This window comes from Amphiura filiformis, chromosome 8, assembly GCF_039555335.1.
Source record: "Amphiura filiformis chromosome 8, Afil_fr2py, whole genome shotgun sequence".
NCBI lineage: Eukaryota > Metazoa > Echinodermata > Ophiuroidea > Amphilepidida > Amphiuridae > Amphiura > Amphiura filiformis.
The window spans coordinates 21291048-21314921 of record NC_092635.1 but is presented as its reverse complement, the minus strand read 5'-3'; the positions used below and the strand labels follow the sequence as shown (position 1 = coordinate 21314921).

Here is a 23874-nt window from a genome sequence, read left to right as displayed (position 1 = left end):
CATGAAGTAATGCAATAAGGTAAATCCTTTTTCTGCGCAATTTGATCACAGATATAAGGTTTTCTTTTTAAGTAGAATTGTCCAATGTTACTATTTTTCATTCTAAATATTTATAACTATATTTGACAAAATAGATGTATTTGAAGTCAATGTATTTATAGAATGGATGTATGAGAGAGCAAAAGTATTGTATTGGTTCAAACAAAGGTTCATAAAGTATATATTGGCACTTGTTAAAAAATCAGAACCTGCTGATTGTCGTCGCCTTGTATCCATTTTACTTTAAGCGCATGAGGTTACGTATCGGTCATGAATACATTGGCCCAGTGACTGATCAAGGTGCCTGAATGTTTACATTCCAACAGTATGAAAGTTGAATATCATATCAGATGTATCAGCTGTTATAACAATGTTTCAAAACACGATATGGAAAGGAAGGATGGTACTGAATAGTAATATAAATATAGTAGAATGTTCAACCGTATGATCAAAAACTCGGTTAAATCATCCATCACCTTACATATACGATTACACTTCACTGGAATGAGAAGTTCTGTCGCGGTAAAAACGAGGTAAAAATAACACCGGAGTCCGTCTTTGCACACATAGCGATGTTTTACTTTACCACATTGCCCTAAAGCAATGGCCACATCATGCTTCAAGGTGTCAGTTTCGTAGAGGATGTCTTTGAATCTTCCGATATTATTTCTTTCTTCTGCTACCCGTAAAGTAAAATTATTGGTATAGACTATCTATGAAACTGCGAATTTCTAGAAGCTTGGAATTACCTGCATTTCAAGTGCCTTTTTTTGGTTCAGTTTCTACCCGGAGTTTCTCATTACGTTTCACTACCTGGAGAGAATTGATCAAAATTGAATTCCCTCCTGAGGTTTGTATCTGTCAATGAGTTGACCAGATCACAAGGATGTCATTATAGCTAGGCAGTATATAACACAAATGGGTCAATGAGTTACATAAAAATGACCTTGTGTGGTATTGGTTCCCAGGAAGTGAGTTTTGCCTGAGGCAATTTGTGGTTAAATGTTGATCCCTCACTACACAAGAGTTATTAACTGTCGATTTGGTTGAAAATGGAGGTGAGACATGATCAAATCTCTCCAGGTAACAAAACATAATGTAATCGGTTTTGCTAAAGGTTTAAGGATAGAACTCGGGACTGTTGTACATTGCGGATAAACAGGCTACTATGAAGGTAACGGGCATATTCCGTTAGCAACAATGTTGAAGCTAACTTAACGTTGAGTTAACATGGAATTCTCATAGACAAATAACTAACTGCTAAATTGTCCTGTTGTAACCCATATGAAACTCTGAGAGTTGACCCTGAAGGTGTATTGTGGCCTGTATAGCGTGTGCGTCTTTATGGCTGTAAGTCGTCCCCGAGATGCTGTTAAATGGTTCACGGAATAATTGGACCATACTTCGTGCATTGGTCAATATTTTCATCGGGGTTGACATTGTATACTCTTTAATATTTGTGTACATACCAAGTTTCCAGGAACGCTCGGACGAATCACTTTAAATTGCATATATCACATAATCATATATTTACCAAAATAGAAATATCAACCACAACAAAAACAACAAAACAAGATGTAAGTTTACAACAACAACAAAGAAACAAAGAAGCAAAATTTAAAACAAGAAGCAATATCAGTTTGAAAGATAATCGGGACAATCTTGACGAGACATTGACACCCAACCTCTCTTTTATTCCCACAACATACACATCCCTAGCTGATTTCCCTTAATCGCACAAACAGGGTAGACAATGCATACTTAAATTGTGCGTCACTTACAGATATAAATAGAAACAAATGTCTTCAGAGTTACTCGTCAGAAGACATATTAACAGTATCCTACAATGCATTGCGTCATGTCAATGTAAGTTGTAATATTAGCTTTAGAAATCCATTATAGTAAACATGATGCTTGATCTCGTGCTTGATTCAATGCAATGTATGATGCTACACATGCAACGGGCATGCTGGGATTACAGTAGTACCACAATTTTGTCTGAGACGTTCATCCGCAAAAATTGGTTGTAAAACAGAAACCTTTTCAATTACTTGATATCAGATATACATGCAAATGTTGTATGATGTACATGAATATATACTAATATTTGTTTAATGACTACCAAATTATAGTCCATATACCTTCCTCGAGTCAGTAAAATCAAATCAAATTTTGAGGTTTTCTCAAAAACTGTTAATATTTGCAGGAATCTGTTATGCTGGTTGGATTCCTTGCACTCTCATTTCCTTTCTGAAAATTTATACTTTTATATACTTCTCTTGATGCAATAAAAACAATATCTAAGTTACTGATTCGAGGAAGGTATACAGACTATAGTAAACCTTTAAATGTTCTTTGTATGTCTTAATCGAAATTTGCATCAAACATTAGGAAATGAATTTGGAGAAAACCTTCTGTTAATAAAATACTATGCTGAGCCACCAGCCTGGGTGGCTCACGCTCCAGTAATTTCAGATGATTGAGCTCAGTAATACATCAAAGAATGTCTTCCAATTCATGAAAACAAATAGATAATCAGCTTATCGGATTAAAAGCTTAGAGGGAAGGTCTTGCTGCTCAGCGAGTGTTTGTAATTATCAGAAGGTTTTCTCCAAATTCATTCTCTAATGAATAGTTTGTGTGTGTCATTTCAACGAAGTATGCTGGGATGCCGTTCAATTGAGCTCTGATTACTTGGGGGTGTTTTTATCCATACATCCAGGTAGAGGAGGAATAGCCCCAAAATAACTTCAGTCAAAATAGTGATGTTAAATCCAGTTCCGTTCTTTAAGAGTTGATATTGTGAATTCTAATCTCTCTTTTAAGTATTGAAAATGTATGTTTGATTGTTTTTATCAGTAAATCAAACAGTTTATTGTGCGCTGATAGGCCCTATGGTTATCTGGGATACGCTCCTTTTCCACGATACAATAATGTTGCGTAGGTATGGCGTGATTTTCGGTGATAGATGTGATTTTAGGTGATGATTTACAGTTGTAACATTTTTGAAATTATTTGATGGTATTCTATGATAAGAAAATAATTATATCTGTCTGAATGCGGCGTGATGTTACTTTGTTTTTAGTTCATTATTTGTATCACATGCAAAGTCAACTTACCAGACCCTGCAGTGCCACGTAGGAGAAATGTGCAGGGGTGTATTTGTATATGTGTGAAAGGTTTGGGGTGGGGTGGTATATGAGGCACTGGGGTGAAAGATGTGGGGGTATGTGGGTGGGGTGTGAATATGTTGTAGGGGTAACAATGGTGTATGGGGTTATGTCCACTAACAATGATACCATTGTAATCCGTACGCATCTTACTTAACTAATTGAAAGCATTCAATACCAAAACACGAATAAGAATTTTGGTTTTGTTGACTTGCACAACATTTCCATCCGATACTAGCTTCATTTATAAACCCCAAGGTTCCTATATATAAATAGAACACCATCCGATGGCCACTGGTGCATTGAGCAGGATATTTTCGTCTGTATTATAGTCAAATTTGCACCTTTCTGCGGGGAATGTTTCTAAAAATATCACAGAAGAGGACTCAGTGACGTATATCATAAATTATGCAGGGTAGTGGCGGCAACCGATCAGGTATACATACGTCAGGATGTGCTTACACTTAGTACTGTTTACGTTTACACCTCTTTGAAACTACGCATCTCTTAGAGAGACGCGGATACTAGGCATGTTTGCACTCTTTTGACTGTATTTTTCGATTTTAGCAATTAAAGTCGAGAAAATGAAAGTTTAGCGATAAAGCAATGATTAGTCATGATAGAGATTGTTGCACTATCACTGTAATACGTGCACATCACTATGATTACGTGAAGAGGGTCTGAAATGGGGCTTACAATTGTGCTCGCTTAACATGCATTTCTTGGTATTTGTCGGACTCAGAATGTACTTACATCATGACTGGATTGTCCTTGATCTATACATAGTATTTTCTTGGAAATTCATTTCTTGTTTGACATTCGTGTGTGAGAATGTTAACTTATAATGTGTCCTTTAGGGCGCTTTACTCATTCTAAAGTGGTAATTTTCAGAAAGTGGTAATTTGCTTTCAGACTATTCATGCGTCATTTGATCAAAAATATCGTACCACTCCGCCTTCCTGTGTCAGTGAGTACTTTTCTTGAGGTAAGGGTCAAGCAGTCAAGGTAACACGAGCCCCTTCAGAAGGATCTACTTAAAAATATTGAGCTTGTTTGCTAATTCTGTTGCATACAATCTTAGGGTGGATTGTCCTTGCTAGCTCTTAGTTACTCGTATCAGGAGCTGATCATATGTGATGCGATCAAGCAAAATCAGTCGGAACTCGGAAATATTAAATTTTCAGTTTCTTATAGGATAGTAATTAGCATTTGAAAAGTTGCATTTTGCAGAAAACTCCATGAAAATTGAACAACTAGTTCCAAAGATATGAGCAATTGAAGAGTTTCCAAAACAACAGGAAACAAAGGGAAATATTGCCTTTGTTTGGCTATATCTCAAAATCAATATTTCCGAGTTCCGACTGATTTTGCTTGATCGCATCACATATCTGCGAAACGGCTCGGGTATTATGACTGAGCTACAATCATGACAATTCCCGGAATGGGGTTTATCATGTTATGTAACTTCAGCCATCCACTGTGAACTGAAACGAAGTGTGAAACGTTTGTTTCGTTTTTCGTTTTTTGTAGATTTGAATGGCGCTTTTAACTCAAAAGGTTATTTGCGCCAGTACTCACTCCTTTGCCAAATTGCACCTGCATATCTTCATTCAGTCACAAAACGTTATATGCTTCACTGCATCTTAGTTATTTCCTTTCAGCTTGCTGCCACGTTGTATATGCTTCTTCGTGTAAACTCGTACGGTGATTTTAATGTAATTTCTCTTGCAGTCCCCTTAAAAAACAAACGGTATCTCTTCAGAGCCACACCAGGCTGAGTCAGCCGAGAAAGGGCTAGAACGTGGCCAAATTTGTACATGATCCCCCGCTAGCTTGACTTCCTCGCATCCAAGCCTATTCGCCATTGCCCAAGTTAGCGTTATCCATCCGACACCACGTGGAGGTTTGGGTTGAGTTGCCCGCGAACAAATACTATGCCAGCTCTGCGGGCCTTGTCGGACAGTTTGAAACGTTATGAAGCCTTATGTTTATCGGCCAATGATTTCCCGCCTTATTGATTTTGCAGTAGGCCTTCTTAAAAACAGCCCATGTGTCCTTATCGGATAGGGGCGCATACCAATGATAATTGGAATGCAAGGATACTGGAGCATACATTGCAGCAACATGTTGTCAGGTTGGGGGAACTTATGATTTCACTGAATCAGGCAATAGTAAATCTTCAATCTTTCAATCTTTATTTTATTTTTCATCAGTCTCATACAAACATTATAGCATTATTATATACAATTATTGTGTATTTACAAAGAAAATCGAAAGAAAGTCTATAACACAAATACCTCGTCTAATGCCTCTTCATATAAGCTTAACATGCAATTACTCCATCTGCAATGTCCCAAATTACTCTGAGCTCCAGGTGATAATACTTTCTTGAATTGATATATGTCAGAAAAATGTCAGAAATCAGACTTATATTCAATATGTGTCATTGTACCTGAGCAACCGCCTTCAGGATCTTAAATCCAGTATAGCACACTATCTTTGATTATGTAATGTTGTTCCTGAAAATGGATTTCAGCCTTTATAAACAGACATCTGTTTCAAATGTACATGTGGCGACCTCGAAATTTAGCATTTATTATAGTTATTTGAATTGCTCCATCTTTACCCCGTATCAACAAATGACAGATGTAGCTTGCACAAACTGTCCTGGTTATCAGACTGTACACTGGTATTGTATACTGTACGGCACATGGACATTAATGTTTGAAAGTAATAAGGATATGAAAATAGGGTGACCGCGTGTCCACATTGTGATGAGTTATCGACCAGCAAGTTCATTCGTTTGATTTAAATTCAGCGCTTAAAAGCCCGTGGGCGATACACGCCCGTGCAATGATGGTGAAAGTATGTTTTGTGTGCTTGTGACCACTCAAACATACTTGTGGGATGCGTGACAACAATGGGTATCAATTTACTAAAGCAGGCGGATACTCACGGGCGCGCGAAACCCATGACTTCCTAGCGTTTATAATACCGTTGGGCAGTTACTAATTTAATGGCGGGACCTTCTGTCCGAAAAAATGGTACCACATTACGAATATCCTATGGGCAAATCAATTGAGTACAAAGGAACAATGCGTTACGTAATGTATTGTATGTCCACGTTGATAACAGTTCCTTGCCATACTCTAAGTCGTCCAAGACAATGTTCCTTCACCTTACGTTTTCTATATAGATGTTACCACACACAACAAATTGCCCGGGGCTGTTGGGGAACTCCAGGGGATCTATCAGACTGGTTCCTCCGGTGCGTTAAACATTCAGGATGTTGACACTTTACCACAGTCTGTGCTTTTCACAATGTTCCATCATTCTTGTTCTCAATTACGAAAAACCAAAATAAAAATTCCCTTTAAAAGGGAAGGCCAGCCTCAATGCAGAAGAGGTCTTGTAAATAGTTTGGGTCACCGTGAAAGGCATTTTTAGGATCACGCTTACATCCATGTTACATGACAGTTCACCAAACCATCAATGGTGAGAACATGCACACTGAAACAGCAAAAAACATTAACTCCTATAACTCCTGTCAACTCTTTAATTCATTACTCCAAATTGTCTTTACTGCTTATTACCCATGCTTATTATTAAAATCAAAAAATACACTGCAGTTGTTAGTTAATTCGCTATGTAAACTCAACTTACATGCACATTTTATTTTAAAATGATTTTATATTATTTCGCAATGTATAGTTTACTATAAAGTAGATAGTGGCAAGCACATGATAAAGGACTGATCATTCACTACAATCTTCACTTTTAAACTGTATTTTTTGAATGTGTTGATTGTTAGTCCGAAACTCCTGCAAAGCTATGGACATGGCATCTTACCTACTCCATTCTGTAATAGTCTGCACTATGTGTTTTCTCAGTCTTCAATCATTTTGTTGAATGTAATTTTATGAATCAAATAAAAAGATAGAAAGTGGCCTCACTTTAGTTATGTGTCATTTTACAGTATTTATAATTTATAAAGTAAGACAATAATTTATTTATTTTCTATAAGTGCATGTCAAAATATGGGATATATTGTTCAATATTATAGCTAGCCCCTAAAAACTTTATTTTCCATCGGATTTTCCCGTTGAAAAGACAAAACTGATGTTAAAGATAGCAATAATATCATCAATAACATTTTGAGTCAATTTTATCCATAAAACGATACAGGATAGGATAGATAATTACTTTGACTTCAATGTGGTCCATATAATGAAGATTTTGATTCTACAACATTATTAGATCTGTTATCAACATAATTATGCACTCACAGGCAACCAAACATCATGCTATGCTCAGTAGTCCACTGATATGACCTTGTTCCAGTGATCATTCCCCACTAATTACTAATTGTTGACCATGTCATTTTTTTGATATGCTGATTGCTGAACAAGTTTATGTTTATATGTGTAGGCCTAACCTATGATAACTTTTTAAGTCATAATTAATTCAAACATAACTTTGGCATTACTCAATCGTTTTCTTTCGTTGAAACGGCAAAACATACTTTCTTTTCCTTGCAAATCGAATTAGCACACATCAATAACATTTCCACCACAAGAAGTAAAAAAAATAATTCATACCAATAGAAGAAGGCTATAATCTTAGCTAATCTTTAGTGTACACAAATCCCATCTCAGAATTAGATACCAGCCCTATGGGCTGGCGATAAGCATACTTGGGCCTATATACATGGTTTGAGGCAGAATGGTGGATTGGTGGTCAAGAGAGAGTCTATGCTTTACCTTTATATATATTTATATTTCAGTTTGGTTATTATATTAGTAGCTTTCGGTACCGTGTGTACACACAGATTGTAGAAACTTCCTGTCGCCTATCAATGTTGTTTAAAATGGGTGGGTTAGGTATACTAAATGAAAAAAGGGAGTCATTGGGTATCAAATTTAGGACAAAAAATGGGGTCATTTCGTATTACAATTTGAAAAAACATGAAAAGGGGGCCACCGGGTAGATAATTTAACAAATTCACGATACAAATTTGCTGAAATAAGAGAATTTGAAAGTTTCTAAATTATTTTATGGCGTTTTGATGATAAAATTCTAGCAAAATCGTGGGGTCAATTGGTAGCCGAACCTAAAGAAGGTAGTGTCACCGGATAGGACTTCAAAGAAAGGGAGGTAATCGGGTATATTCGGCTCCAGGGAAGGGGACATATTAACAGATTGAGCCCCCCCCAGAAACTGCTTTACGGTTGGTTTACGTGTTTTTACAAGATTTTAGCACGGCTGAAAATAACGAAACATAGCCTCGCTAAATTAGATACACCATTACAATGTGAACTATAATATTAATATAAAGTCATGTAGTAAAATGTAATAAAACACGTTAAAACATGATTACCATACAATGTAGTAGCGTCATTTTCCTTAAAGGCATATCTAATTCTAGCCAGATCTGAAGCAGATTCTCTGGACTTAAAGGTGCTTTCCTTTTCAGAAGCATAATTAATTGTAGATAGATTTGAAAGGAAATTTGAGGTGAATAGTTAGATTGGCTGTAGCGTTTACGTTGCTTCCGGCAATTGGGGGCAATCAACCAAGAATAGATTCTTGTCTGTAGCCTCACTTTTTCATGCAGTAGCCCTAATGATCAACAGTACACTTAACAAGGCTAGTTCATTTACACTTATTAGTCACCAAACTTCAATTAATAATTGTGGGGCCAATTTCAAAATTTTTAACGTATATTAAATTTGTTTACACTCATATGATTTTAAATGATGATTACAAAAAAAATAATAATAAAATAAATTCAGTTCATGTAATTTGATTATTCTTTGCAAACCGCTGAAGTAAGTTTTACCGGGAATGGGGTACTCTCATAATATGAGGCAAACGCGGATGTGCTAAAAATGGCTATTTTTTCTAGAGAAATCCTCAGACATGTATCTATGTTTTAAAGAAAAATCCTTAGACATAGGTCTCCTGTAACATGTAAATCAACTAATTTCAAAATCAAAATCCCAAAATGTAGGGGCTACAAACACTGACAAATTAAACCTCGGTAAAAATGTGGACCTATTATTCAAAATCCTATATCTTGGTAAAATTATCATTAGAAATGTGTAATGGTTCTGTGGCTCCAGTCACATACCCACATCGAAAAACAATAGAAGTACTCCCTGGGCACTAAACAAAAGTAATCGGATAACATTAATCATGTGACAGTCACAGGCACCCCTGATTCAATAGGCTACATTCAAAAATAATAATGTACTTCTGAAATAATGGTGTGTTTTCAGAATTAAAGTAACTGCATTTAAACAACCCTAAATGGAAGGCGTATGTAAATAATTAACTGTCAGTGGAAATCAACGTAAGCTTTTGCAATCATATTATCGGTGTTTTGTTTTTAAAATGGTTTCATTTTTTCATGCTGCATTTCCCCATTTTGTAGTCAGAATTTATCGACTGGAGCTGGGAAGCATTTACATATTCACATTAATGATTACGATTTACGTGGTGAAATGGTGAAAAAAGAAAAGAAATTCTCTACCTTGCTATGTAGACTAAATTCTAAGTTAATCGATAGCGATTTCTAACCGCTAACGTACATTTAAATAGGCTAATTTGTGGATAGGTGTTCCTAGAAACTAATTAACCTAAAAACCTACTATCGTAATAAACTTTTCATTTGCTTTTGTTGCCCACGGCCATACCGTCGCATGGTACTGTATACAACTCTGGTTGCTTCCTATTCTATAGCAATTATTTGCAATCTTATTGTGAAGTGGTCAAAATATAAGCAATTCATCGCCTAATACGACTATATATTGTTCGTTTTTATAATTATGTCAGCTGTCTGTAATCATGAGTTAAATCTTATTTAGAACAAAACCAATTAACCCAAAATTATCTGCATGCCTTTTTGGCCAACTGCCTTACGCATGGTGATTTTACTGTCGTATTAATTTGTACATTGTTGTTGCTTTTTTTTTAAAGCAATAGTTACAACTATTTAAAATCTAAGCAGTTTGTTGTGGCACACACTTGACATCACGTGTACTACACGAGACCTTTGCCTAATCTTGATATTCATTTTACATAGAAGGTAATTGTTTAATGGTTCTTGGCACCCATATTTGGTCTATGTTGACAAAATGGTTGAAATATACAAATATATTAACTAAATGAAAACACTGAGGGCGCTATTTATTTTTACCATTGTTTGCATTATTATGAGATGCGATCAAGGAAAATCAATCGGAACTCGGAAGTATTAAATTTTCAGTTTCTTATAGGATAATAAAACCATTTGCAAAACTGCATTTTGCAGAACACCCCAGTCGACATTGAACAATTACCAGTTCCAAAGATATGAGAAATTAAAGAGTTTCCAAAACAACAGGAAACAAAAAGAAATATTGCCTTTGTTTGGTTCTATCTCAAAATCAATATTTCCGAATTCCGACTGATTTTGCTTGATCGCATCACATATTTACAAGTGGCAAAGCTAAAAGACTGCCAATTAAAGGTGGGTGACGGGTGATCCTATTGTAATACATTGTGTTTTCTAGCTCACATTGAGATTTTTGAGATAAACTACATGCTCCAGCGTCCTCAACTTTTACAAAATATAAAGTGTATAGATAAATAATAAGTATGAATACATGTATAAACTGATAAAGAAAATAGTATTATGAACATCCCAAAAGTATGAGTTTAGATGAATTAAAGATGTTATTTAAATGGTGTTTTATTTTAAAAAAAAATAGCGGTGTTGAAGACCTGCTTGATATTATTTAGAAAGGTACGAACAATATTATTAGGATGTGATGGAAATTTAATCCAAAACGTGTCAACTAATTCTCCAGTTGGGCATGCTTAAGAAGCACCATGTCCTGTAGTTCATCAAACCTTTAGCTCATTCAAAATAACCTACAATTATCAACTTTATGTCATTTCAGTCTAGTCTACGCCCTAAAATATCTCGATATATTCAATCTGCGCCAGATACTTGCAAATGGAGCACAGATTTAATTACTCACATGTCTCCTTCTTTCACCAATGTGGCTGAGTTCATAGTCAAGTCGCTAGAGACAAATTATTTATTTTATCAACCAATCAACGTCAATGTACTTTCTTACGCATCAAATTTTGACCAATCTCATTGGTCAATACCCAATTGCCCATCACCAACAGCGAAGACGTACAATTCTGTTTATAGCCCTGTACAAAATGTATCGATGGAACCGGTCTCTCTATGTGCAATAAAAATGTGAAAATCAATTTCACATACGTTATATTGACCGTACACTTTCCTACATGTGAAGGTCGATTAGACTTTTAAAGCAATCAATATTTTCAACAACAAAAAGCCATCACTTTATTTCACTCGGATTAAAACATATTTAAAGCGATTGGTCAGATCAGGGAAATGCATGGTCAGATTGTAACATGCAGTTTTCAACCTCACATTCCGGCCCATCACCCACCCAAGCTATCTCATTTTAAGTAATTTGGATTCTAGAAGCAATGGCCCATGGAACAACACACAACTGCCGGGATGGTATCAACCAAACTGCCATGGTTTTGGGATAAAGTGGAGGAATACGTCTGTCAATCGAGTCACGCAATTTCAAGTCTACGTCTACCTGTCTGTTTACCACCTTCATTCACTTTTAAATCTTTACCTCTATCTCCTGTTTTCAATGAGTCCTTCTCCATTCCCAACCCCTCTCTTAACGGTGTCTGAACTTCTCCTTGTCTTTGATTCTTAATTATCTTGCCAACTTTCTCTTTTCTTCCTCTTTTCCCTATCTCTATAATTTTATTTCCTCCTCCTTTGTTTTATGTACTTCAATCAGATCCATTTAGAATGTTAGCTATAACTGAGAATTTGTATTATTTGCGTACAATTCCATGAAAGAGGTATCGTCAGAGAAAATGATAGGACCATCAGGGAGCTTAAAGAAGTATTCAGATCAACAGGAAGGGAAAGGGAACTCTGAACAAAGACGACGGAGTCTACACACTTAACTTAACAATACCTGTGACAACTCATCACGCCTCACCTTGCCTATGAAAGGTAGCATTCAGATGAGACTGGATTCCAGCTTGAATCTCAAATCCATTTAATGCTTATACGTACATAATATAACTCGGGTCATCTAAACATTTACACCAAGAGAGCTTTGCCAGACAATAGAAAAACACGTAGATGTGAAATTCAACTTTTATCCAAGCACGTCACCAAAACTGTAGTAATATTGTATTTCTGTAGATATAACGTAATAAAATGACAGTGATTAGTTCTAAGTATTATTAAATTTTTGGATTGTGTTTTTACTTTATCAAGTCATTGACCGGCTTCTCAGGGGTTTTCAAGCAGACATTGAAAATAGAGATTCAGTAATTCCACACATTGCTTTAAGCCTCGCTCAGTCCGTATTATTGTATTCAGACTATATCCGGCTACCAGATTATACAATATACATAAGCTATTTGTAAATTCCATTTCAATTTCAAATACTGCCACATTTTCCTACATGTAGCCCTTTCTTAATAATATTCCTCCCTGATAGCTGTATATTTTCGTGGAACTCTCCAAGCAATTTAACCAATACTATAACCGGCCACACATTAAATTGTCTGAGTCAGTATCTATTAATGGTTGTCAAATTTTATTCCAATATTCACGAGTACTTGACAGGTTAATGCTGTGCGCACGACCACAATGGCTTTATCTATGCAAGATTCACCATAAATTTTATGCGAGTCGTCTGCAAATATTACTTGAAACCTTTATCTCAAGAACCACTCTACCGATGGTAGTTCCGAATGTATCCATATAATTATGAGCATTGCATGTAGATTTCAACAGTGATTATAAAAATGTTAAACTGTAATACTTTTAAATTGTTTCAAATATTTTTTGAATCGATCTATCATCTGCCCTTGGAATCAGCGAGGAAAATGTAAACCATGGTAATAACCCTGTAACAAAGAATGACTCAAGTTCATTAAAGACAAGGATTCGGAATGAATCAGAATCAATTTAAGAACCACTACCCCAGAAATTTGACTTGGATGTAGTCATTTGATTACAGTTTCTAAAAATTCATCAAACCAAGTCATCGAATAATGTCAATTGCTGTCATATTTAACATATGTTGCAAAATTGAAATTCATAATTTGCAATCATCATTCACGCAATGTAAGGTAAATGAATGGTAATGAACTCTGCGACAGTGAACTACCAACTCATGTTTCCCCCTATGGTGAAGTATGTTCCCATCATGCAACATGATCACATGGCACATTTGGCTATGCTACTCACGTGGCACATTTGGCTATGCTACTGTCTAGCTTTATTTATCTTTGATACGTAGCTCATCAATCGCTTGTCACGTGAGACGTACTTCTCGAAACTGTTTTTGATGGGGACAATGTAAAAAGTAATCCTCAGTGCCAAACAACTTAATAGTTGACGAAAGAAAAAATGAATAGACCACATGTTGTGTAGCATAGGAGAATTACAAGAACTATCAATCTTAATTAAAGAGATCGATAAAATACTGTTAAATAGTAATTACAAATTAATTGTATAAGATTTATGCGTCCTGAATTTGATGCTACCATGATGGAACTTGCTATCATACCATAATAAGCTAGGTATGAATTTAATTGTCTAAGTGTCTTATATACTTTATGCACAACCATTGTCTTTTTTTCACACTTAAAGGACATAGTTTTAAGTTTTTACTTGAAATGACAAAGATATAACTCACGATCCAATACTTGTCTCACTTATACCAATGGAAATGGTACATTTTGACAATGTAATATTTTGGCTTGTTTGGTATTCAAGCCGACGACAAGGTGACTGGAGGAAATATAACCTGTAATTGAAACTTAGCTATGTATGAATAACTGAATATGTCTTGTCCTATGTGATTCTATACTTACAGTGAATGTGTTATAATTTCAGGTATTGCATATACACGGTTGTTTGATGGCATGTAAAACTGAAATTAAAAACAGGGAAAATATGACACAATATCCAATGGGGGAGTAAGACAAAATATGACACAACATCCAATGGGGGAGTAACACAAAACATATAAATACCTGCATAAATGTAAAACTGAGTCATTTGTAAGAAAATGATGGGGCTATTTATCTTAAATCTTGTTTACATCTTTACAAGGTAGACACTTGTATAATGGTATTAGATCATCAGCAAAAAAGACTAATAAATGACAAGGAAGTTTTCAAAAAACTTTCTATCATGAAATGTAAGGTATAACTCATATTATTTGGCTAATTTAAATTTAATATATATGTAAATAGCGCCCTCAATGTACCCACAAATGTACATTTTATACCACAGAAACGCAGAAAAAGATGAATAATTTGATATAGAAACAAAAATCTATGTTAAAAATTTATAAAATATTTATTAGATATACAGGTTATTAGTGTGATAGCTGTTGGTATTATTCAGGTCTAGAATTGAATATTTATATAATATTTTGTTTGAAAAATTAACACATTATCACATCAAACAACCGTGCATAGGCATTGGCACGTACATCACTATTAATTTGTCATAAAGAAAGATAAAAATATCCACCAGAGTTAGTGTTCCCTAATTTGCATTAATACATGAAATATAACTTTATGGAACGTAATGCTTCCAAGGTACATGTGTTACATTTGATTCGATATCGTCCATTAAGAATTACCGGATGTGGTTAGTCGAAGTTTGCTCTCTATTTCGTAACGTCTGAAAAGGCTACGAATTTTATATTAGATCAGAGACTCCCTCATTCGCACATGTAAACATATAAATACGAACGTACATACACCTTTATAGATCCATCCCACCTAAATCCACAAACACACACGGAAAGCGCGCGTGTGCGCACGTGTGGAGCGTTTGAATTTATATAATATTCAACACGGCATTCCAGGGTGTGGTAAATCAACATTAATTTGACATTCTATTCTAATTTTACATGAATTTAATTTATGAGGACAGTCGACAAATTAAGGCGTAACTGCCATGTTTATTTGTCAGCTTCTCTGTGCAAATGATGATGAGCACTAATGGGGTTGATCCAATTTATGTGAGCTTGCCTTTCTTGAATTACTCTGTAACATAGTCGTCAACACATTATCAAAATGAAATACAGTTCAGTCGTATCAAGATTTGATTACAAAGCATAATGTTTCAAGCAACAAGCCACATAATAAACATGGGGACACACGACTGATAAAGTTGCCAACAGGGAAGCTTCCCAGACATAATATAGAGACATACTTCATTTTAAATGTGTTCTATAGTGTTAGCTGTCACTCCTGTTCTTTTTGAGGATTTTATTATTAATCATATCGGACACCTGTCCTTTAAAGTGGACATTTTATATTCTAAATAAGGGCGGTCACCCACTGGAGAGCTATTGGAATTATTTATAAAAGACTTAAAGCCATAAATATAATTTTAATTAATTTAAAATAAAAGTCGTATTTATTTAACTTGATATTTTAGCATATTTGTAATATTTGCACATACTATTAACGTGACGTGTACCTTATTGGAATTAGCAAAAAGATTTTATAGGAATTTGTTTTTGAATTATTACCGTAATTCGATAATAAATACCCAGTGAATAATAATATTACTCTGATATATACCACATAGAGCTCCAAGGTTAAACGTTCAAGATTGTAAGTGCTTTTTCTTTCATTTTACCTTACTATCTCTGCATAATAGGAATAGAAAACCTTCCTGATAATTCCATATAGGCATGCTAATATTATTTTATCATTTTTGTGAAATAATAAATACACAAATTTAGGAAATGCGTTGGATGTTATTGTAGGATTGTTTTCTCAAACAAACTAAAAACCAACCACGCAAGTCTTTGATGGCAGTGGGCGTTCAAGGCGCTATAATAGCCTAAGGTTTCAAAAGCGTTTAGGTCTTCTGCATTGCGATTATATACAGGATTTGAATACTAAAGAGGCAATTTGGAATATTTTATTTCTCTTTAATTTTCTTTTTCCTTTTCGTTTTTGTTTACTACTAACAATAAAACAAAGAACATCAACAAGAAAACACGGGAACAAAAATAAACAAACAAATAACTAGATATGTGGACATAGACCACGGAGCTAAGCGTATTGTGTATGACCTCGTAATGCCATTCTACCCCTAATCTGTGAAAACGCCATAGATACTGGCTATAATTTAATTTAATGCTTGTGTGCAAGTGCCGTCACTCCACTATATGTGTGGCATTTTGAGAAGAGGCATTTTGTCTCAGCTATTTTGTCTCAGACAGGATGTAACTCCTTAATGACCTTTAAACCCAAACCTATGAGCACCCCATAGAAATTTGCTACTGTTAATGCATGTATGCAAGTTAGTAGTGTCACTCCGCTCCGGTATGTTTAGTGAACACGGCAGTCGAGCCAACTCATTTATGACCTCAATGTAGTAACGACCCTGTTTAGATTATGCCGTAGTCGATATTTGAGAAATAAAGATATGTTATTATTCATGATCAACACACTCGGTTGAACTTGAAATTATACAGATGTTTATCACAAGTAAAGTATGTAATAAATAGTCATTAAAAGGTATAATTAGTCGCAATAAAAGCAAAGTATGTTATCGAATGAAATCTCGGCATAATTATAATGAAAGCTCACTTATGAATAAATCTGCTCTGGGATCGACCGGCTAGCTAATTCACAGCAAAACCCCGGGTTAAGAAAACAGAGGGAATATGGTCACTGAAAAGATCACATATGGAACATCTATCAATTGTGCACAAATTAATACAAATCGGGATTTATATGTATAAATATAATAGCTAGTATGAACGATGAACAAGTGGACAACATAGAAGTCTAGATCATGGTAAGAATGTTTGCAAGATTTACCACGTATTATGCTATTAACGGAACACTCAAGTCTCGGTCTAACCTGTGGCTCATTTGGTCCGCTTGCGTTCAAAAGTTACTTTTACATGACGTCACGGCATAAAGTGTTGGCAAATGTTGTACAGGAGAGCCATAGTTAAATATTGACAAGAATAGACATTACTAATATTTTCATTTTTGTGAAATAATAAGAAAATACAATTTGAGAGAAATCATATATGCTGCCTTAAATACGCAAAGTTGGGAATGCTTTATATGTTATTGTAGGATTGGTTTTTCAAAATCATTTTACATGCAAGCCATTATGGTAGTAAGCGTATAATCAAAACTTTTAAAAACGTTAAGAATATTCTCTAGTATGATACATGTAGTATGAAAACAGGGTAAAAAAAGTTGAAATAAAAAGTGTTCACATGACGAGGGAATTTGGAATTTCGCCTATTTATTCCTCTTCTTTTACCTCATTTTTGTTTACTATTTAACAACCTAACACAACAACAAAACAAACAAATCACCATGAGCCAACTCACTTGCTTGACCTGAATGTAGTCACGACCGGGGTAGGAACGTTTCTTGTATTATGCTGTTAACGGTGGTGCACAACCACCAAATGGCTCGGTCTAATATGTGCCCATTTGATCCGCTTGCGCTCATTTTTGCAAGAATGTAGGATGTGACGTCATGGCAGTGGAGTGTACAAATTTGCCGGCAAATAGTTACAGAAGATCCGTAGTTAAATAATAATAAATGTACCATGATAATGAAAAAGCGGCTTGCCCGCTATGTTACAAATAGTTCATTGAAAATGTTCACGTTCCCAGTTACGTAAATTCATTTAAACACTACACTCAAGTTGTGAATTATATGACGGTTCAAAATGGTAAAGAGACTTTTGGGACTATTTTCTTGTTCATCTTGTTCGCACGACATGAACTCGTGTAAATCGTCACTGCGATATTTGGTTTGATTATCATATTGACTAGTACATTGGTACTTGAGTGGTATACACTGATTAGCACCGATAGTATTATATAGAGCTCCCAATTCAGAATCCTTACCCCTTACCCCCCGTCCTTACCTTTGTTTGTTTGTTTGTTTGTTTGTTTGTTTGTTTGTTTGTTTTATTTCTTCTTGAACCTGGGACACTCAATCAGATGAAAACACAATTAATCATCTGTTCTTCCTTGAGGCCCAGGGAACCTTTCCCTTCTAGTCTATTAAATGCCCACCATGAGCGGATAATTTGTATCCAACAGGTGTTTCCACAGAAGGTCCCAGCCATCTCCCATACATGATATAATTCACGTTACTGCATTTGTATTTGCTCTATCAATCGAGAGTTATGCTTTATATCTAGAATATAGTTTCAATGAGCTAATAGTGTTATACAACATGGGCACATCGGTGTCGAATTTATATCTGGCCTGAAACTCTCAACTTACACTCCGCAAGTTAATACGGATGGTCATTCTGTTACATGGTTACATAAAACTGGTTTACTCGAAATACTACGAGCAGAAGCAGCTTTGCTTCCATTTTGACGAAGTTCGATAACCTATGAATTTACAAGAGAAGTCTTATAACTGACCCCGGAAACTGACCTCATGATGTTAAAGATGACTTTGAATTCCCAAGGCTCCCAATGTAATTTCGTATTTAATAGCACACGAGAGTTACAATACTCTGTCTTTACATTAAATTTACACCATCAGAAAGAGAAAGGGTAATCTAAACATGGACGAGAGCGTCTACACACTAAATAATATCTGTGACAGCTCATTACGCCCTCTACGACAGTTCCTGTTTTCTATAAAAGAAACAAAAAGAAATATGATTGGTTTCCAATCTGGAGAAACATTTAGTACATAATATAACGGTCAAGCATGCATACATTTAACATGCCAAGAGAGAGAAAAATGGAGATGTAAAATTCAACTTTTATCCAAGCACGTCACCAAAACTGTAGTAATATTGTATCACTATAGATCTAAACTAAAGTAATAAAATGACAGTGATTAGTTCTAAGTATTAATAATTAATATTCATTTTTGGACTATATTCTTATACTGTTAAGTCATTGACCGGTATCTTGGGATTTTCAAGCAGACATTGAAAATAGAGATTCAGCAATTCCCCATATTACTTTAAGCCTCGCTCAGTGCGTATTATTGTATTCAGACGATATCCGGCTACCAGATTATACAATATACATAAGCTGTTTGTAAATTCCATTTCAATTTCAAATACAGTCACATTTCCCTACATGTAGCCATTTCTTAACAATATTCCTCCCTGATAGCTGTATATTTTCGTGGAACTCTCCAAGCAATTTAACCAATACTATAACCGGCCACACATTAAATTGTCTGAGTCAGTACCTATTAATGGTTGTCAAATTTTATTCCAATATTCACGAGTACTTGACAGGTTAATGCTGTGCACACGACCACAATGGCTTTATCTAGGCAAGATTCACTACAAATTGTATGCGAATCATCTGCAAATATTACTTGAAACCTTTATCTCAAGAACCATTCTACCGATGGTAGTTCAGAAAGTATCCATACATTTTGAGCATTGCATGTAGATTTCACCTGTGATTGTAAAAATATAAAACTCTAATATTTCTTTAATTGTTTTAAATATTTTTTTTGAATAGATCGATCGTCTGCCCTTAGAATCAGCGAGGAAAATGTAAACCATGGTAATAACCCTGTAACAACGAATGACTCACGTTCATTAAAGACAAGGATTCGAATTGAATAAGAATCAATTTAAGAACCACTGCCCCAGAAATTTGACTTGGATGTACTCATTTGATTACAGTTTCTAAAAATTATTCAAAGCAAGTCACGGATATGTCAAATGTATTCATATTTGACATATTTTGCAAAATTGCAAATTTATAATTTGCAATCCTTATTCACGCAATGTAAAAGGTATATGGATGGTAATGAACTCTGCGACAGTGAACTACCAACTCATGTTTCCCCCTGTGTTGAAGTATGTTCCCATCATGCAACATGATCACGATGCACATTTGGCTATGCTACTGTCTAGCTTTATTTATTTTTGATACGTAGCTCATCAATCGCTTGTCACGTGAGACGTACTTCTCGAAACTGTTTTTGATGGGAGCAATGTAAAACGTAATCGTCAGTGCCAAACAACTTAATAGTTGACGAAAGAAGAAGATTTAATAGACCACATGACGTCACATCATTGCTTTGTTTCTTTACATAATTTGTAACTGCATTATCAAATAGCGGACATAGTGTAGTGTTGTGTAGTGTAATATACTAGAATAGTATAGAAGAAGAGGTTGATCTATATTTTAATTAAAGAGATCCATAATTCTAAATTATGTTACTTCGATCTTTCTATAAATTTATTGTATGAGATTTATGCGTCTTGGATTTGATGTTGCCATGATGGTATTGTCTTTTTTTGAAATGACAAAGAATCACTGACCCAATACTTGTCTCACTGATACCAATGGAAATGACACATTTTGACAATGTAATATTTTGGCTTGTTTGGTATTCACACCGACAAGGTGACTGGAGGAATTCTAACTTGTAATTGAAACTTAGCTATGTATGAATAACTGAATACGTCTTGTCCTATGTGTGATTCTATACTTAATGCAGCCGAGGTGAATACCGTAATTTCAGGCATTGCATAACACGTACAGCACTATTTATACTTTGTCATAAAAATAAATTATAATGCAATGTTTGCAAGATTTACCACGTATTATGCTAATAACGGTGGTGCACAAATGAATCCTCAAATGGCTCAGTTTTAATCTGTGGCTCATTTGGTCCGCTTTCGCTCAAAAATTTGCGTTGATTATGATGTCATGGTAAGCCAAAGTTACATATTGACAATAAACTTGATTTGGAATTATATTATTTTGGCTTGAAATGGATAGAAAACGGCCGTGACAATTATTAATATTATTATTTTATTATTTTTGTGAAATTATAACAAAATGCAATTTGGCAGAAATCATAATTATGCTGGCTTTGGTACGCAAAGTTGGGAATGCTTTATATGTTATTGTAGGATTGGTTTCTCAAAATTATTTTACATTCAAGCATTATGGGAGTAGGCGTTAAGGGCGCTATATATAAATCAAAGGTTTAGTCTAAACTCGTTTAGGCGTTCTGAATACATCCTTTTATATTCTCTAGTATAAAAGCAGCATAAAAAGTCTTTTCAATGGGATTTCAGTTCAAAAGATAAATTTTTATTTCTAGCCTTTTCCTCTCGACCCAACTTGCCTAAGCTTAATGTAGTCACGACCGTGGTTGGAACGTTTACAAGATTTACCATGTATTATGCTATTAACAGTGGTACACAAATGAACCACCAAATGGCTCGGTCTAATATGTAGCCCATTTGATCCGCTTGCGCTCACTTTTGCAAAAATGTAGGTTGTGACGTCATGGCAATGGTGTGTACAAAATTGGCGGCAAATAGTTACTGGAGATCCATAGTTATATATTAACAAATGTACCAAAATAATAAAAAGGGGCTTGCCAGACATGTTACAAATAGTTCCTTGAAAATGTTCACGTTCGCAGTTATGTTAACGTAGGTACTACACTAACGTTTTGTGAATTGTAACTATTACAAGACATCACTGAATGAAAATGTAGCTTTTGTTCACGAGATGAGAGTTTTTTATTGCATGTATCTGATTATAAAAACTTACGACGACCTTTTTAATTGAATTAGATAATTAAAATGATTATAAACTGATTGTCTACACATTTTGACGGATGATACCTTTTTATTCGCTCAACATGAACGCGTGTAAATCGCGGGGTAAATCGTCACTGGTAATGAGATATTTTGCTTTATTGTTTTATTGACTAGTACAGTGTTGCTTCCAGTGGTGTACACTGATTAGCACCGCGAGTATAATAAGAAAAGCTCCTAATACAGAAACCTTATTCTACACTTCTAGCCTAGTAAATGCCCAGCTCGAGCTGATAGTTTGTACACTACAGATGTTTTTGAAGAAGGTCCCAACCCTCTCTCATCCATGATATATTCACGTTCTATTTTGTTCATTCGTGGTTGAATCGAGAGTTCTGCTTTATTATAATTATTATGTCCAGAATATAGTGTCAATAAATAGTGCACACCACACCAGTGTCGAATGTATATCTGGCCTGAACCGAGACTCGTAACTTGCATTCTTCACGGTAATGCGGCCGGTCATTTTGTTACATGGTATGATGGTTATAATATAAATACCTGTAATACTACGAGCCGGACTCAGAGCAGAAACAGCTTCACTTCCATTTGACGAAGTGAAATTAAGTGAAATCTTATAACTAATCTCATGATGTTTGTTTGTTGAAGATGAGTTTCAATTCCTAAGGCACCCAATGTAATTTCGTATTTATTAGCACATGAAAGTAACAACATTATGTCCTTACACAACGACTCTTACGACGATAAGTTCGATAACCTACACATTTACAAGTGAAATCGTAGAAATTGACCTCATGCTACTAAAGATGAGTTTGAATCCCTAAGGCACCCAACATAAGTTCTTGCTAGCACATGAGAGTTACATCACTCTCTCCTTATATAACCATGATAACCAATATTATGACGCACCAGACTGGTAGTTCCACAGGTGCTTTGTATAATAGTCATCCTCCATTATCCTCACCTACTAAAACACTCGAAAGTTAACAAAATGACGTAATTTTTTAAAAGTGTTTTAACTTTTCCACTTTGCCTATTTGTCTGCTTTTTTACAGAATTGGCTTTGCCGATGGAAATAGAAGAATTTAGATTAGCACAACGGCTCTTAAAAACCTACAACACAATGGTGCGTCCAGTTAAAGACCATCGCGATACAACCCACGTAGAGCTAAGTTTGAAACTAGTCAATTTAATTGATATGGTAAGTCGATATGAAAGACCCCCAGAACACAGTGGCACGATTCAAATGTTTGATTTACTAATACGTAGTAATTGACAGACAAAGGAAATCCCTTTATAAATCCTTTATGTTAAGCGATTCATATTATTCTAGAGACTCTGCGCATGTGGACTAAACACAAATAGAAACAAAATCAAAGATTTGAACCGGTCCATATGATACTTGGAAAAGATTTAATGTGCAACCTTGGTCAAATAAAACTAACGATGAAAAATTACATTCGGACTTATTGAACAGTGTACTTCGGTTATGTTTATAAATGCGCTTTTATAAATACGCACGTGACGTGACCACTTCCGCGCTGCCATAACAGCGTGTAGGCGGTAAGTCTCGAAGTGACCTTCTACATAGAGGGTGGTCTTCCTATACGTTTGAATGCAAAAGCGGAACAACATGAGACTACTGTGCAGCAAAATTGTCTATTTTGTTCAACTTTTTGATTATATTGTAAACGTTTCCGTCGTTGAATATTTTTTCCGTCGTCAAATACTTTCAAAATGTTGTTTTGATAACATTTTACAAATTCGGAATCCCCCATGTGTAGTAATTTTGCTATTCAATTAAAGCCATATTATAACATTTGTTGTTGTTGCCCTCAATAATTTTCAAAATTCTTTTTTACATGATTATATTGTAGTTTATTAAGCCAGCATACCTGCAAAAATCAAGACCCTAGGTGTTGTAGTGTTTATGTTGGTGTTTATGGCAAATAAATACTAATCTATTTTGTAATGTTATAATATGGCTTTAATGCTTAAATTTGATGAA

At 35.1% G+C, this 23874-nt stretch overlaps 1 protein-coding gene across 1 annotated transcript in view; it reads left to right on the top strand.

The window, feature by feature from the left end:
* The window catches only part of LOC140158795 (neuronal acetylcholine receptor subunit alpha-10-like), a 169138-nt gene that overhangs the window by 112723 nt on the left and 32541 nt on the right, over positions 1–23874 (top strand). Inside the window, 1 exon segment of the mRNA XM_072182013.1 lies at positions 22922–23067. Within this exon segment, the coding sequence (XP_072038114.1) occupies positions 22922–23067 (146 nt within the window).